Here is a 17,739-nt window from a genome sequence, read left to right as displayed (position 1 = left end):
ACTCTTCACAGGCACACCCTGCCATCTACCTACACCACATACTTGTGCTATCCAGGCACACAGGATTAACAAGGGACTTCGCCACATAAGATTTAGGTAGAGCTTGAGAGGATTTGAGGGAAGTAGGCCAATCGCCCAGTGCAGAGAAGAGGGAACAAGAATTTACATGCCGATGCGTCTCGCTTCCATGCCTGCAATATGAAAAGTGGACGCTGGATGACTCCTGAATGCCTTGCACTTGGACATGTATCAAGTTAACAATTCTAAACTAATTGCAAGTGACATTTAAAGCTGTCTGCAGACGCTAAAAAAGCCTGCTCTCTGTTTACGAAGGGATACTGCCACCACTGCCAAGGTCCGTTCAGCTGAGAAGAGGTCATTAGACTCTCTTGATAAGTCACAAATGGTGCTCCTCTCCTGAGCACAGAGCCGCATTCCGGGTCTCATACACTTGTTATGTGAGGCAGTCCTCAGTATACTCTCTTGATTGGGGCTGGAGTCGAGAGTACTCAATAACATTGTATGCATTAGAGTAACTCTGGCATGGCAGTACACCCATAACACCATGCAGAGGGCATTCCCGTCCCAGCAATACTGCACATGCACAACAGGGCATCATAGCTATTACTATGGTTAGCGATACAATCTACAAAAAACACACTCTTAATAAGTTCGGATGGGGAGTGTGCCAACAACCATTTTAATCAGAAAAAGAAGGTTTTTTTTTTTCTTTTCTTTTTTTTGTAAACACCTCTTCATGCTTGTGGCAGAGGTGCTTGTAACGTGATGGGAATGTGTATTTTATTTTGCCTTGCATATGCCTTATGTTTAGTGCTCCTGAGTTATAGTATTTCTGCTTTTTGTCATTGGTCTATTTTTTTGTTCATGTTATGTACAGTAGCTTATGTATTTTAAATGCTCTGGGGAAAACCGAAGTTGCAAAAAGTATAGTTCCACATTTATTTCACCGATGAATGCTCATTTGTACTTGGAGGCTTTTTATGTTTTACTGCTATAAGCATTCAGGTATCACTCAATATCCGTCTAAAAACATCCACATTGTATTGTAAACCCTCGGGCACTTCTGCATCTCTGTGTTGTGCCTGTTTATGAACCACCTTAGCACTGGGTCCAAACAGCTGTTGACTGAGAATTTGAGTGACAAAGTTTAGAATTACTCAAAAAGACTAACTTTCCTTCGTTGTTTTTAAAGATAAATGCAGACAATGAAAAGGATGTACTCTTGTATGTATGAATAATCTTAAAAGGAAAAAAAAAGAACCTTTGTATGTTTGAGTGTTGGGATGTTGATGCCATTGTAAATAAGTCAAAGATGTTAGAGGCCATTGGCTGTTAACTTGGAGTCTGTGACAGTCTGGGACCCTCTGTGTGGCTGTTTAGAAAATTTATATAGTCGATTAATACATTATATATGCATACACAAGCAATATTCGACATTTTAAAATGCTCTAAAATATGTAAGAAATTTAAATTGGAGGCTAAAAATTGAATTGGTGTCTTTAGGTTGACTTCGAGGAGCAGCACAAGTACAACTAAGTTAATCTAGTGTGAAGGACTGGCTGCGTCAATTGAAGCACTGTTACACGCGGTAACATGCGATCATACATGATCAAAAAGGGCAATGTGATATGCTGGAGTGTCATATATTGCTTAGTTGTTTAGAAACAAAAACATTTTTTTAAAAGCTCTGAATATCCCATTGAAATGTAGTTATTTTTGTTTAATAAAATATTTATTAATTTGTGTAATGTATGATGTATACTTTATTTGTACGCTTGCTTCTTTATTTTGTCGTAGAAATAGTTTAGGCTGGGGTCTCCGGCTTGCAGTAGTGGTTCAGTGGGTGTCCACAGAGGTCAAGAGGCTAAGAACTGCTGTTGGAGCGTTTGGAGTCATCTTGGGATCCTGGGAAGGCAGGAGCAGCCCCCCCATTAGTTCAGTTACATCCATAACGCAAGCATAATCTTTACGCATTTGTGGATGTTGTCAAACTACTCCTTTCGCCTACCTAGTGTTCCGGGAAAAGAAGAAATGGCAATTTCTTAAAGCCCCTCTCTTTTTCCATACATCTTAATCTGCTTTGAATTCCCTCTATCAGCAACTGCTGAAAACAGTAACTATCTTCCTGGTATAAAATGGACGTTGTTTCCCGAAAAATATGTATTTCACAACTTTAGCTTGTGCCTCGTTCTAGGCTGGAACCTTCACTAGGAACTGAAGAGGGTGTAGTGCAGATTGAATGTGTCTGTTTCTTGCTCAGGAAAATTCCAGAATTCTGCCAGCCACTGTGTTAAGCCTATGAGAAAATGACTTATTAGTGGAAGCGCGGTGCCCACCTTTTGGTGACATTAGCAAAACTGTTCTTTTTGCGTTTGGTGACAAGTATGCATCAAGCATGCTGCCCTCGTTGCAGCTATGTGTTTAAATTGTGCTTGATTGGAACGTTGTTTGCAAACAAAACCGAGTGGCTGCCTCTGCAGGCTTCTCTCTATGCGAAGAAGTTTCCTTAAAGTTATTATACATTTGTGGTAACGTTTCGAGTACACACCGTGGGGACTTTGTTTGGTGGCCTGGGTCCAAGTGGGAGAGGAGGGGAGTGTCCTAGCCGGGGACTGGGGAGGGGTGTAAGAAGGAACAGAATGATTTCTTTAATTGGTGTTTGGAAGCAGACGTCGAGAGCTGGCTGGGCCTTTGAGACGATGGACAGAGGCCAAAAACCGCTCTAGTCTCTTGAGGAGAGAGAGATTGCAGTTCACGTGAACAGAAAATCGGGCAGAAGCAGGGACTTAAAGAGCTCCTTAGCAGCTTTTTTATTGGGTTTTCTAGGCACAGTTTGAGAATAGTGTTCTGCAGACTTTACAGAGAGACGACCTTGAATCGAATGGCAACCTCCACAGTCTACCAAATTCTAGCTTGCTCATGAGCAGATCACTTTATCTGGAGATGTCAAGTCTCACCCTTCATGGGTGAGACTCACACATGCAGGGTGGCTCGTCCTCCCACTTACACAGGGCTAAATCTTACCCTTGGTGATGAGAACTAAAGTCAGCGAGCCAGATAGAACCAGTAGGACGGCTCATTGAGTTAAAGGTCTAGGCCTTCTATCCTGATGAGGGTGGTAAAGTGCGTCAAAATTAACTGCGCCTATTTATGGTTTTTAGAAGTAGCAGAAGTGTGGCTTGAGGTGGTTTATTTGTATCTGTGTGGTGCACATTCGGCTATTGGTATGGCTTTGCATCTGGTACTTTCTTGCCCAGGTTTCAAAGGCTCCATCACAAACATGGTGTAGTGAGTAATAAGCAGTGTAATAATGCTTGAGGTCTGCTTGTCGATAAATCCATGTTATGAGTTTGTTGGGTGTGACCAGCAGACTAATCAAGCTCCTTTCATAACTGCCCATATATAAATACAGTAACATTAGCATCTCACTTTGCTCATGCCTCTGTCACACAGCAGCGCTAGAAAGCTGAAGATGCTGCGATCGCCCCTACCATCGAGGAAGCTTTCTTAAAACAGCACTGTTTATTGTTTTAACTGCAGCTCTAGAACATTGTTGAAAAGTGCAGTTTTGCCCAAATATAGTCCAGGAAACACATTTACTGATATTACTCCAGGGCTAGAATATTCTGATGAGAAAGTTTTTAATCTTCCTCAAATATTTTCACTTGGCATCCGAATATTGAGAATTTCTGTCCCATTGCAACCCCAGCTGGTTATTCTCTGGGGATCCAACGGAAGTGAAAAAAACAGAATTTTCACTGGCTAAGAGGGAGGAGCCTGTCCGCACTCTAGAGACCGATGCTCATTACAAACATGTAGCTGATACTTTCCATACATTTTATCATGACGTGCACATGTGGGATCGATTCAACAGTACTGGCGTTCATTGTCTACTTTAGTGTTTGTGATGTTCCTCTATTTCTGTCATGTTTAGTATTTCACTTATCTTACTTCCTGTGACCGATCAGTATTGAATGTTGTCATGTCACGAGCCATAAAAATATGAGCTAGTTAATATTCAACCTCGGGGATTTTGAAAATTTGACTGCTTTGCTTTGTCTCCCTGCACCCCACGTCCCTCATAAGCCCACTATCAGGAGCTCCACAAGGCAGTTTGGTATGGGCATTATATGAGCGTTCTTTTGGTCTTCAGATGTTATAGCCCCCCCCTTTACAAAAACAACTTCATTACATAGTATTCATTGTCTTTATCTAGCCAACGACTACCCTGTCTGCATTTGTGTGGTCAAAATCACGTCTACAACTATGGTGCCTGCCTTACTTTCATATGCATTTTCCTCTGACACTCCCTCTCCCTGCCCCTTGTACATGTCTTTAACTCAGCCATCTTTCCCAACTCCTGAACTTAACCTACCCCAACCTTTGTTTACCCCCAACTACTTCCCATGAAGAGGAGACTGGTGCAGGTTCTTGTGGACAGCACAACCACCGGGTGTTATTGCAACAAGAAGGGCGGATTGGGGCTTTGGACATGTGCCAGAAGGCTCTGCACCTCTAGAGTTCGTTGTCACATAAGGGCATTTTTCCAGATCATGAACCACCTGTGTGATCTTTAAATGCTAGCACTAATGAGCGAAGCAAACTGGATCTGGTAGATTACAAAATGCATCTACATCCCGAGCTGACGCAGGGCATCTTGTGACAGTGTCAAGAATGCTGAATAGATATTTTCACCACTGTTAAGAATAAGCAGTGTCAAAGGGTTTATGCATTTGAATTTCTGCTAGAATGCTTATTATGAGATGCATTTCCTAACAAGCCAAGCTGTCAGATGTTCTTTTGTTCATTTTGTCTTTGGCTCACAAAGGCCTGCAGTGGTTACCATTAAATGTTTAAATGTACCCCCTCTTCAGACTTTGTACATTCGTCAGACTAACCATCCTAGTTTAAGTCACCTGTTGTGATGAGGTTTATAAAAGGTTTGACACCCATTTCCTTTCAAAAAGTTTGTGCTGCCACAGTTGGACCTTGATTTGGTCTTAAAGTTTTTTGTGACTGCTCTTCAAGCTGATGTGTAGCTGCGCCTCTTGACTTTGAAGACTATCTGTTGGTGCAGTCTCCCCTCACCTCATATTTTCAAGATAAATGGGTGTTGCCTAATGCTACAAGTTCTTTCCAAGTTGGGCGGTCAGTCACATCCTACCTGCATTCTTTGCCCCCTCACCCTTCGAAAAAGGGGGAGAAGCTCTAGCAGTAGTACCCCAAACAAAGCTTGTACTGTACCTGGGTTGTACCAAGGAGCACTGTTTGAAAAGTCTGCTTTTTGTAGGAGTCTCTGGAGCGAAGACAGTGTAGATAAAGACCCTTTTGAGGTGGATTGTCACCTGCATCAAGATCTGCTACACTCTGGCCAAGAAGCATCCTCCAGAAGATCCGGGAGCTCTTTTTCCATGCCGATGCTGCTGCCATTGTATTGGCATTTGGAGTGCCTGTCCATGCCATCTGCAAGGCTGCAACGTGGGTGTCAATGCACATGTTCACGAAGTACTGCTGCCTTGACAGTCCGGTCTGGCGGGAATGACATTTCACCCGTTCTGTCCTCCAAGGCGTTTTGCTCAGAGCCCAACCCCACAGACTCTTCACGAAGCGAAGATACTCTTTTGGTATTCATTCTAAGGTTAGCAATCTCCAGTAGAAGTTTCCATCAGAGGAACAAGTTACTTACCTCTGGTACTACTCTATCTAGTCGATATTCTATCTAACCAGAGATTCCCCATTGCCCCCTACCTCCTCATTATGTGGAGTTGCATCTTTTTCAATATCTGAAAGTTCCAAGTTAGGAATCTTCACACTGGCACCAACAATTGTTTACACTTTGCTTCTGAGGGCTCAGTGGAAATAGAGAAGAAACAAATGTAAGTGCTTAGGGTGGCGCTTACATAAAGCTCCACTCCATCACTTCCTTGGTGGTATGGAGCCAGCATGGAACTGCATGGCATCAATTAGGAGCGTGCTGCTATATGCTAGTTCTGTGTTTATGGATCAAGTCTGGCACCTGGGGAGTATTCTAAGGTGAGTAATCCCTGGTTAGAGAGAGTATCCACCAGAAAGTGCTAGATCAAAGGTAAGTTACTTGTTCATCTGTTTCTTACCCCCAAACTATTCCATATCCCCATCCTAAAATGAACCCTAAATACATTTATTCCCTTGACCGTGCAGCTTTCCATTACTGTATTGCTAAGCTTTTCTTTTAACTTAACACTGTTTTTGCTACAGCAATAAACCTAAAACTACCTGTTAACCGTACTTTTTCCCATAAGCATGCGTACCTTTACATCAGTCTTGTCTGTTGCATAAATACATACATAGGTACTTCTGTTTATTCCAGTCAGCGTATTAGTGATGTAAGGAAATAGTGTAAAGGCCCTTGACATAGTAAAGTGGAAGAGGTAATGAATGACATGTAAAAGTAATTCAGGCAATGCAATACACGTTGAGGCGCGATTATACAATTTATAACATTTGTAACAGGTGTTTAGCCAAGGGCAGACATTGTGGGCACCCCATATGAGGTCGACGAAGGGAATGTAATAGTGCGATGTTTGGGACGGGGGGGGTGGATGTTGCTATCAGGCAGAGTATAATAATATGGAATGGTGAATATTAATATTCCTGGACTAGCTGTGTTGCATTGATTATGGACTTCCAATGTAGGGCTGCAAAAAACACTGACTGAATCACCACTAGGTGTCTTGTTTGGTTCAGCTTGCGTATTTTGCTCATGAAAACTGCACGTTTTGGAGCACAGTGGGGAATAGCTTTCGTAGCCTGAATGTCACTCCATCATATCCTCTGTGCTCACTGGAGAGGTTAGTGCAGCCTGTGTACATATGCTTTTTGTTAGCCTCTCAGTAAGGTTTAGCAAGAGTAGTGGTGGTATTAATGATGTATGGCAAAGTTGGGAAAAGACAGAAGTCAAAAGATAGGGGTTACCATACAAAGGAGAAAAACTGTGCATAGAAGGGGGGGGGGCAGTTGAGGGTAGAGAAACCAAGCGAGCATTGGTAGTAGGGATCACTTGGTTCGGTGGTTGCCTTTAAAAGGAATGTGAGCAGACTACGACATGGTCCTGGACAAAACAACGTTTTTTGAATGTTTTGCTCTTATGACCGACCTTATAAAGGCACTTTTAAAGTACATGATCAGTCACTGAATAGGCTACAGAGAAAGAAGCTCCTTATGAAAAGTGACTAAGAATATTTTCTGATATTTACTGCACAAGCATTTTCAAATGTCATCCTAATGATGCATTTTAGTTATACATTGTTGTTTTTTTACTTTGTATTAAAGTTTGTTCTTTAATTTATGAAACGAGGAGTCTTGTTACTGCTCAACCTACATCATTTTTATATTTTGCTCCCAAGTTCTTAGCGTTCCTTCAGCTCAGGGTGTTTTATATTCAACTTCCGACTGTCGGAGAATCTGGCACCGGATGAGAACTGCAAGGTCCACCAAGCCTTTCCTTTTTTTTTTTTTTTTTTTTTTTTTTTTTTTGGTGTGACCTAACCATTCAGTCACTATTGTTACTCTGACTGCTCTAAATAAAAAGAGAGGTTGGCAAATAGGATATTCCGTCAGAAACTTGGTGGAGTACCCTGTCTGACAAAATATCGGTCCATCCGCTCTACTTAGACAGTCAGCTTTCTGTTAACATTGCCCCCTTTGATTCTGCCGGTAGACAGCTTACTCAAACAGCCTGACGGAGTGCTCGCCTTCTGAATAACAGTCCTTCACTGTCTGACTTATTTAGGGCTGAGAGTTTGATATCCTGTTTTTCTGTCTGACACCGCCAGAGAAAACCTGGCAGTGATGAACAGAAAAATGAAATCAATACCCCAGCAGGGAAAGAACCATGTATGAGATGAGGGTCATTTGATATTGAAAATCAAAAGGTGGGATGGAGTGTCCTCAAAACTGATGGCGGAGATCAAAACTGACTGCTGCCTTCCACCAGACTTGTACCCCGAAGTGGTTCCTCTGATGGTACAGAGATCACGTTTAGGCTGACGGTGATCTCTGAATTTGGTTGGAGGTTGTCAGTTGTAGTAGTGGACGTAATGTCCTCCGCTGCCATGATGGATGGCGGGCTGTCTGCTAAACCCCATATCATTGTCCTTGCTGTAATAGAGGGAGAAACTTCCTCTCTGCTGTATCTGGCCTCTACACGCCACCAGAACCAGATGATGATGATGATGATGATGAGGAGGAGAAGAAATTGTCTCCAGAAGAATGTGTCCCTCAACCAAAGCTCGTCAACATTTGCAGGTGGGGGCAGGGCCAATCTGCGCCACATAGATTGGCGAAGATTTCCATAGGTCTTACTATAATGTGGCACAGCTTTGCTGCTCTAGAGAAATGATGCTTCTGTGAAGTATTGCAGACTCTAATGTAAAAAATGCATAGTTTGACCTAATCCTTTAAGAATTTGGGGGAAGGGAGAAGTAGAGCGACTCCCAGAAGAATATTTTGAGACAATCTCCTTTGTTGGGCTTCTTTAGTACAAGAAGCAACTGGTTTTAAAACTTTTTGCAAAGCTGTTTTTAGTTCCCAGTCCAACTCCCAGCTGTGCTAGTCAGTAGTGTCATCCAATCCAGTGATCCCCATGTGGATATATATGGTCTCCTGCCAGCTGCCTTACAATTATATTTTACTTCACACATGTTAAAATAACTTTCTTGCCAATTTCAGTCTTTCCCAACCAAGGTCTACTCTGGCTTCCCATATCCCTGCGGTCCCAAATTAAAAATGGTGTTTGTGTTTCACAAGACTCAGTAGGGTTTGAACTCCTGTTACTCCTTAAAAAAGTAAACTACCAAATAGCTGGGGGGAGCTATTGTGAGGGTCTCAAACTACTGCCTCTTCTGTTCAGAGGTATACTCCAGAATGCCTCTGGTGCTCCTCCTGTTGCGTGGAACTCCTTTTTACACACTGAGCTTTTTATTAATTTTTACTTTCCTCTAGGTCTATGAAAAAAGTACCACATCACTTCTGGTAAATGGGTCATTTGTCTTTGGCCCAAAAACAACGCTTGTAGGAACATTGGATGTATTGGCAGTGATTAGATATGTAAACATATTCCGGTTATTGGCTCACGTCCAGTGGAGATATTGCAGCCAAGTGGAAGGAGACCTGATGGTTTTCTGAGAAACCTAATTAAGAAGAATGCTCATGATATGCTAGCTGCAAGCATCATTAATGACAGTGTGGATGCTCCCTAAATGTTATGTTTCATGTGGGGTTCATGAAAGCGTCCTTTTGGAGTAAAAAGAGTATTAGGATAGGGTTTACACTCACCCATAGTTTCGTGAGCTATGTCTTTGTACTGAATTGGAATTATAATTTATGCAACACTAAATGTTGCCCCCTTTACTTAGAGATCTGTGTTCATGCTACTGAGCACTAAAACCAGTAGTGTTGTTGTTGTGCACTGTTTGGACTACTTTAACAAATCCTTAGAAATTAATATAATAAAAAAGAGTGGGGCATGTTGTTTTTTCATAATTTAAATGTACTTCCGCGTTTATTCTGCTGTCCTGCTGCAGTGTTTAGAGTAAGTTCGACCCATAATTGTGGTAACAAAGCATGCCAAACAGTATTCCTGTGCAGAAAAAGCTAAATTATTGAAGGAGAGCAGTTGCAGACTGATTCGTCTGATACCCGGACTAATTCCTCTGCCCTTTAAAAAGCAACAAGTATATATAAATAAGATGTTTCTGTAGAAAGGAGACAGTCACACTTATCGGAAGTTTATTGCATATTCAGCATCATCAAAATATAGTTTATCAAAACAGATAAAAACGGTTAAGACACACTCTGAGCCTCACTAGGACTCGGTGACATTAAATATACAATACTACACAGTTAAGATAATAGAATTACATTTAACTTAGTATTTTATTTTTTTAAACAAGTTAACAAACATTAAGGAATTTTGAACCGGGTGTCCTTGAGTCATATTTGCTGTTGCTGAGATTGGGAAATAGCACATCTCTGCAAGGCGATATAAAACACATTCTTTTAATTTAAGGGAGTTTTTGCTCACTTCAATCACTGTATGATTTCCCAACTCCCAAAAGTGAGTCTGACTAACATAACTTCTGGAGCAAGAGTCTCTTGTGTACTCCTACTGGTGACTTTGGGCTGAGATCTGACGCATAGGATATGAACTGCACTGGGAAACTGGACTTACAAAACCACAGTGAGTCATATATGAACAGCCAGCATTGGTTTGATGAGCTGAATTTATAGTGCTGGCTGCAGGCCTGGATCTCTCCTAGATTAGACTAGGGTTTCCCATGTTTCCCTCCACACCCTTCAGGTTCACGCATTTGGTGGCACCACCTGTCCAGCTCTTTCCGAAGTAGTTTGTGATTTTGGCAGCTATGATTGGGTCAGGGCCAATGCTATTATGAATTCAGTGTGGATAAATGTTTGAGTTTTATCACCTTTTCATCGATTGTTCTGACCCGGAGATGAGTGAATCAAGTTCTTTTAATGAATGTTTATATATAAATCTTCAAATCTTGTCAGTTATTACAGTTTGGTAGCTCAAGTCCTATTTTTTGCAAATTCTTTTTTGAGTCCTCAAAACAACATATGGGTATTGTAATATATAATGCATGAAGTATACATGCCGTTAAACTGTGTTTTTTACTCTGACGTTGAACAACGGTACTATGCATGTTTAGGGGAAGCTGTGCCTCCCTGCTGTCTACATTTATTTTTCAGGCCTGTGTGTTTTTTCTCCTGGGAGCTTGACAGTCTGCAAGTCCCCTGGATGTACTCTAGGACTTTATCGCAGTTTGTGAGCAGAGCGTTAGTCATTTTCCTTGTTAAATCACTCAGGGAGTACCCAAACTTGAGCAGGGGTAAGTATTGCACCCACCTCCCAGCCTTTACTGGGACACCTCACCATCACCAGTCTTGTGTGATTTGGTAAAACTCACCCCTCTGCCTCTATTGGTAGCTGTTGTCTAGCAGTGGTCACTCAACTATGCCATTCGAAACAAATCCACCCTTTACTGATAAAGCATTGACTCATTTGGCATTCTTTGTGCTGAAACCCGGTAGAAAGAACAGGACAAATAAAAAGGCACACATTTTTCAACTTTTCAAAAAGACTGCACTTTGAAACTTTAGAATTGATTTTTGAGCCCTACATAGTGACATAAAAGTAAATCCCTAAGGCCGTGAAATGCACATCTCTTAGACATGTAGGGGATTCTTCCTGCACCCAGATCATACTTATTAGCTGGAACAGAACCTCTACTTTGGTACAGTGCTCCTACTCGTGTTGTAGATCAGTCTGGTTCTTGGTAGAGGCCTTACTGCAGGCACGGCCCGACCTTTAGGGCAGAGGGGCCACACACCCCCTACCTTTTGCCCCTCATGAAGAGTGTCTGTCAGGCCGAACAATGGTCAGCCTGACACCCTTCATGTTCAGGTCAGGCAGAATGGAGCAGACGTGCAATTTGCGCAGACTCCTGGCTGCCTGAGCTGAACTTTGCTGGGCTGAGGAGGTCACAGCTCCTATGGGCGTGACCTCCTCGGCTCAGCAAAGGTGACGAGGAAAGCGTCACCCATTGACTTCGACCTGGGTGCTTCAGGTGTAATCCCTGAAGCGCCCAGGGCGAGTGTCAATCAGTGACACTTCGTCACAGAGTGGGGTGGGGTCCGCAGTCTCACTGACCACATCCCACTCTGTGACGAGTCTGAGACTGCTGCTTTCCCTCATTGGAGGGAAGGCAGCAGTCCCAACCCTCCTGGGACCTCCAAGGCTGAAGGTAAGTGTGTGTGTGTGTGTGTGTGATGTTTTAAAATTAATGTTTGGTGCATGCGTGCATGTTGGAATGTTATGAGTGTTAATGGACGTGTGTGTGTGTGTGTGTGTGTGTGTGTGTGTGTGTGTATGTTGCCCACCCACCCCCTCCCTCCTAAAGCTGCCGCCAGCCACTGCCTTACTGTGGTCACTTGTAGAAAGACTAAGAGCTGATTTGTCCTGCAAAGCAGGAGCTGCATTAATCCTGCAAATAGAGACTAGGTCATGATCATGGGGAAATGTGGACACTACCAGTCTGACCCTTTTTGAGCTGGCTAGAACACAGGCCATCCTGGTGTTGAGCCTCTATAGCAAAGCAGTGTCTGAAGTTTACCAAAGACAGAAACATTGAAGCAAGATGGGAGTATGCAAACTCACTAGTTGTGGCTCCACTTACTTGAAATCGTAGAAGCAGTTTCTTGGGGGGCAACCCTCCTTTGATCTACATTGTGTGGTACAGAGGGGTCCAGGCACTTTTACATGTCTTTGTATTTCTGGGGCTTGCAGGGGGCGCACATACACACACACACTCATCTGCTAATGTTTTGTTTTTTTTCACTTGTCAAAAACCATTGTAAGATGGCTGTGCATACCCACTCATGCTTTGTTACAAAGTATCACAAACACCATTAGAAGAAGGTAGTCTCTGTTCCACACACTCGACTAGCCATTATTGGATTGTGTTTGTTATACTGTAGTAATAACCATTTTGTGACTGCAAAGTGTGCAAATTCTTACTCCTGGTGGCCATTTTTGAATTTTATTTATTAATATATTCCAAAGACCACTTATTGCTTCCCACATGGATGGAATGGTTTCAAAATCCATCTAAAGATGGTTGCTGCTTGCAGTGCCTGTGCGAGATGCATCACACTTCAGGCAGCAGTAGGGAGGACGTAAGTAGTGTCAGTGGAGTTGCTAGAGTCTCTCATGTTAAAATAAAGCCATTCAAGAGTAAACATTTTTTTTTTTAAAAAGGCACTTGACCTCCAAGTGTATGGCCATGAGGGGGACTGTGGATGTCAACATTAGGTTCCGAGAGAAAGTGGTCACTTACACAGAAGAAAAGGAATGGCTGAAGTGGCCTCTCCCATTGCCCCATACTTTAGTAAGCAAGAAAGAGGGAAGTAATGGGAACAAGTGAGCTTGAAGATGAGGAGGAACATGAGAGAGTAAGAATGTATCAGGGGTGTGGAATTCCTGTAGCCCAAAGCCCAGGACATATTTTTGGGTTCAAGAACAAGTTTTATTGTTCTTTTGTCCTTTGTACTAGTAGGGCCAACTCCCTGCAGCACAAACCCTTTTGCTGCCAGTTTACAGGGAAGGGGAGTGTCTGCAGTTGAGGTAATATTTGTGTTTATATGTTCATGCTGTTCAAACTTGTATTTATGGTTCATTAATGCAATGCCTTTATTATTAGGGTGGACACTGTTGTAAGCTCAGCTTCATTACTGACAGTGGTTCCGGTAGATGTGTACACACATGTTTGAAAAGTTTAACAATATGAGGCTACATATAATGCTCCCAGATTGCTCTCTGATTAGATGTAAATGGTTGCAGAAGGCTGTAAGTAAGACTGATGATTCATTGCTTTCAAAATATGTTCAGAAAAAAAATGCAGCTAGGAAAAAAACAAACCGTTTTTGCTAAATAATTGTGACATTGTAGGTACCATTTTTTTAAAGAATCATTCATTAAATGTGAATATGCATGCTAGTATTTCCAAACAGTATTCATAGTGGAATACCAGTGTAATCAGTTTCAACAAGATTATGGGAAACATAAAAATAATCAAGTGTTGGCAAAGCCAACCGATCTGACATTGGTGGTCAGTCTTTTTTTTTTTTGTCAATTATTGTCTTGTTTTTAAATGGCTTTTATAAAACGTTATTATTGTGAGAGCTGCCAGGCCCTCACCATTGTAATAAACATTGGCAAAGAGAAAAAATCTTTTTGAGGCAAAAAGAACGCATTGCCACATTAGTTTCTGACACTAAAAAACAACTTTGTGTGCCAATATGCTGCTTGATAGAGTAGATGGCCATCACTCACAGTAAAGCCAGCTGGTTAATGGATATAGAGAGAAATAGAATTGTAATAAAAACAGTGTCTTGGTTAACGCCAGACCTAATTAGGGACCCAATTCTTGAAGAAAGTCACAAAAGTGCACCCATGGTTTGTGTATTTGCGTTAGTGTAGAATTATGGCTTTCGTGAATTTACAAGAATTTACATAAGTAGACCAGGAAATTGTACTCCTAGAAAATATTTGTGAAGTGTATTTTTTAGCACAAGCAAATATGCATGTGAGGATTTGCTCATACTAAAATCTATTGAGCGTTTACAAGTTCACTTTCTCTCCAACCACTTTTCCCCAGCCCTGAAAGAACGTCTACTTCTGCCACTGCCAGGATTAAATTTTCATCCTTTCTCAGTATAGGAATAGATTAGAGACAAGCTGGTGAAAATCCCTTAAACATGCAAGTTAGTAGGTTTGCACAGGCTCAAAGGTATTCCAACCGTGGAACTATTTCTTACTGCTTCCTTCAGCTCCAGTATGTGGCTCTGCGAAAAGGTGGCAAAATAAGGAAATTGCTAATATTCAAGCCCTATTATCATATGCGCCCTGGCATAATCAGAGCTCTTATATGAGATTGCTGCTATAACTTGTCATCGCACTACGTGGCACTAAAGGGACAAGCAGATTTATTTTTTTACAGGACAAGTAGATTTATGAAGCAGCCTGTATCATGGACAAGTAAGTATTTTGTTAAATTCCACACCCCTGCTAAAATTAAGACCTAAAACGTGAGGGAATGGTGCTATTAAACTGGTTGGTGGACTTATCTGTTACAACGTTTATGTTCAATAAAATGCTACATACCTTTGTGCACGTGGGATAATTTTTTTTCATCCAGGATGTGAAGATAATACTGTTCAGCTACTGTGGGACTGCCATAGAGCCCATCTACACTCACGTTTAGGCTTCCTCTCAATTCCTCCTAAGTCAAATAGAATGGCTGGCTTGATTTACATAAGCACTATCCGTTGGCTGAATACCACTTTTCTTGCAAGTTACTTTTTTCCACAGTCGTTTGAAGGGTGTGCAATGGTTTACATAAATTTGAACCTTTTCTGAAACATTGACCCTTACCTGAGTTCCACTTTATATATCTTATCTCGCAACGAGTGTCTTCTCTGTCGTATTTTAAACTGGAGAAATTTAAGACTAGCTTCTCTGATACTTTCGCGATTGCTCTTCAGTATTTCCTCCCACTGTTGAGTTCATCCTGCAACCTTGTTTCCCATTTTGACCTGAGATCCAAAGATGCTGGGTTCAAAAATAAGTTTTCATAAAGTGCTGAAACTGGTCCCATGTCATTGGGACAATACCTGGCTTAATCTGCAAAAATTCATCATGCAAGTTCTGATCATGAGAACAAATAACTTGGCAGCCATGTTCTTTTCTAGAAAGGGTAGTCATTGGCATGCATAGGTTTTCTTCAAAGTAAGTTATATCAGTAGCAACTCTAGTAGTATTTTTCTAGTATAATAAAAGTCCAATAGTAAAAATACTCACTTCCAGAATTAGAGCCCAATTCGCTTGAAGATTGAGTATGTATCTGTCATTCTCACTGTGGAACTCTTCAGGAAGTCCCTTCGCAGGTGCTGCAGATAGGTATCCATTCAGTACAATTAGGTTTTCAGAACCGCCTCCAAAAATCTGGCAGCTGCTTGTAATTTCATTTATTAAATGATTTTGGTTAAATGCTTAGTTTCATATTTCGTTCAGAATTTTAAAAAGTATCTATTTTTCGATGTAATTCTTTCTTCGTGTAACTGTGAGTACTAGACTCTTTGGCATTCGAGACTTTTTTTATTTTAAATTAAAGAATCCGGTAATTTCTTTCCCCCCAAAACGCGAGCCCAGACACATCTTTCAGCGACCTGCAGGGTTATTTTGTTCCTGCTTGTGCTCTTTTGGCGAAGATTAACACCATTCAGTCCCACAGCCTCGTCACAGCAAGCCCCTCCTAGTAAATGTTGAGTTCTTAGAGCAACACATGACACAGTAGGCATATAATTTTTGGGCTGGGCGCATTTGGAGGACTGCTATAAAAACCTTTTCATTTTGCAGCCTGATGCCCAACTCTACCTGGAAAAACTATTGGGTTTTCAGTAGTTGCGGGTGAACAAGTTATCTTTGCAAAATACACATATTTCCTAAAAATCAAGCAAAGTGCAGTCTGTTTCATATGTCTCTTGAATAAAACTTGTTCCCAAGTGCATAGCTTGCATGCAAAAGTCACTTGAGATACTAGCTCACGATGTTTGAGCAGAAAATGTCTTGCGGTTGAAGAACACATCTTTGGTTCAGGTACAGCAACATACTTTCTGCTGAAACCAGTCTCAGCTGGAGAAAAAATGGATAATCGGCACGCATTGGATAGAGACGAGTTACGTGAAAAACTGGAATTACACACGTTTTTACTTGCATATTTAATATTTTACTTGGGACTAGTTTTCAGGCTAACCGTTGAATAGGCAGGTAATTGAATAGGTTATATTTTCCCACTCATCTCATAAATATTCTGTTTGGATATCCTGAAGGCATGTCCTGTTTGCACCCCCTGAGAGCCGGAGATACTCATGAGTCTAGATTTCACATGTAGACAGTTTGCATATGTTGTTTTAGTCACTGACAGCTTCACACAGGACCCACTTCCAATCAGGTGGATTCCTTTTAGTGTTTCTTAGTAACCCAGCTCATCGGACATATGGTTTTAGGATATGCTTTGTGGTTTCGATTTCAGTTCGTTAAAACAGATGTTTCTTTCTACAGGGCGAGTCAGTGAAGTACTTCCTGGATAACTTGGACCGCATTGGCCAGCTGGTAAGCTATGCTTTAATAAACTTGAACATGGCCTTGTAGAGGCTTGTGAATGCACTTTGGGAACTGAGGGGTGATGCTAATGAAGGGCAAATTAGAAAATGTTTTTTTTTTTTTTTTGTGTGTGCAAGCCGGCTACGGAACGAGCTCGATATAAAAACATAGATTCCTGAAAGACAATATCAACCTTATGTAAATATTTACTTACAAAAAATTGCGACCTGTTTCGAATCTAGCCACTATCTATTTGTCCTAGGTCTGGTTTAATTTATTAGTGTAACTCCAGTCTGAATGCCTTTAGGAGCTTATGCTTCATAGTGTGTACAGGCGGTCCAAAAGTTTACATAGAGAAATATTTATGTATGGTTAATATTTTGACAGTCTATATTTTTGAGTCTTATTTTTTATTTTTTTTTAAAGTCAATATTTTCAGATGTTACTTTAAAAACCGAAACCACGAAATGGGGAAAATTGGAATTTGTAAACCCGTTCTGACATTCTAAAAACCGTTAAGGGAATGTTTAATTTTATAAAGCTCTATGGTTCTCATCAAAGAATCCAATCATTTGCATAGTCTGAAAGGAGTTTTTGGGTGGCGGTCATCTGTAAAGAGAATTTGATGTGAAGCTTGATCACATGTAGTATACAAGTAACACAAATGTACTTCATTCGTACATTTATTTATTTAGAGAGTTTTCTATAGCGCTGGCATGACCTAAGGGTATCAGAGCGCTTTACCAATAGTACATGTTATCAAACAAATCAATATATAAAATAAAAGTATAGTTTCCCATAATCGTGTATATTGGAGTGTAAACAGGAGTTAGGTGGAGACATCGCAGTGGAGGGGAATAGGCCTTGGGGTGATGGATGACTCGCTAGCTAAGATGTTGGTTGAGGAGGAGTTCCTTCAGCTGCTTCTTGAAGTTCTAGAAGGATGTGTAGTGGGATGGAGTTCCAGATTTTAGGGTCATTGCTTGTAAAGGAGC

At 41.3% G+C, this 17,739-nt stretch overlaps 1 protein-coding gene across 1 annotated transcript in view; it reads left to right on the top strand.

Moving 5' to 3' along the window:
• Nucleotides 1-17,739, top strand: part of GNA12 (G protein subunit alpha 12) — a 203,386-nt gene that overhangs the window by 166,741 nt on the left and 18,906 nt on the right. Inside the window, exon 3 of the mRNA XM_069209960.1 lies at nt 16,703-16,753. Coding sequence (XP_069066061.1) covers nt 16,703-16,753 — 51 coding nt within the window. The remainder of the gene's footprint in view (nt 1-16,702; nt 16,754-17,739) is intronic.

The sequence above is a fragment of the Pleurodeles waltl genome, chromosome 10, assembly GCF_031143425.1.
Source record: "Pleurodeles waltl isolate 20211129_DDA chromosome 10, aPleWal1.hap1.20221129, whole genome shotgun sequence".
NCBI classification, from domain to species: domain Eukaryota; kingdom Metazoa; phylum Chordata; class Amphibia; order Caudata; family Salamandridae; genus Pleurodeles; species Pleurodeles waltl.
This window is presented reverse-complemented; position numbering and strand designations above follow the sequence as displayed.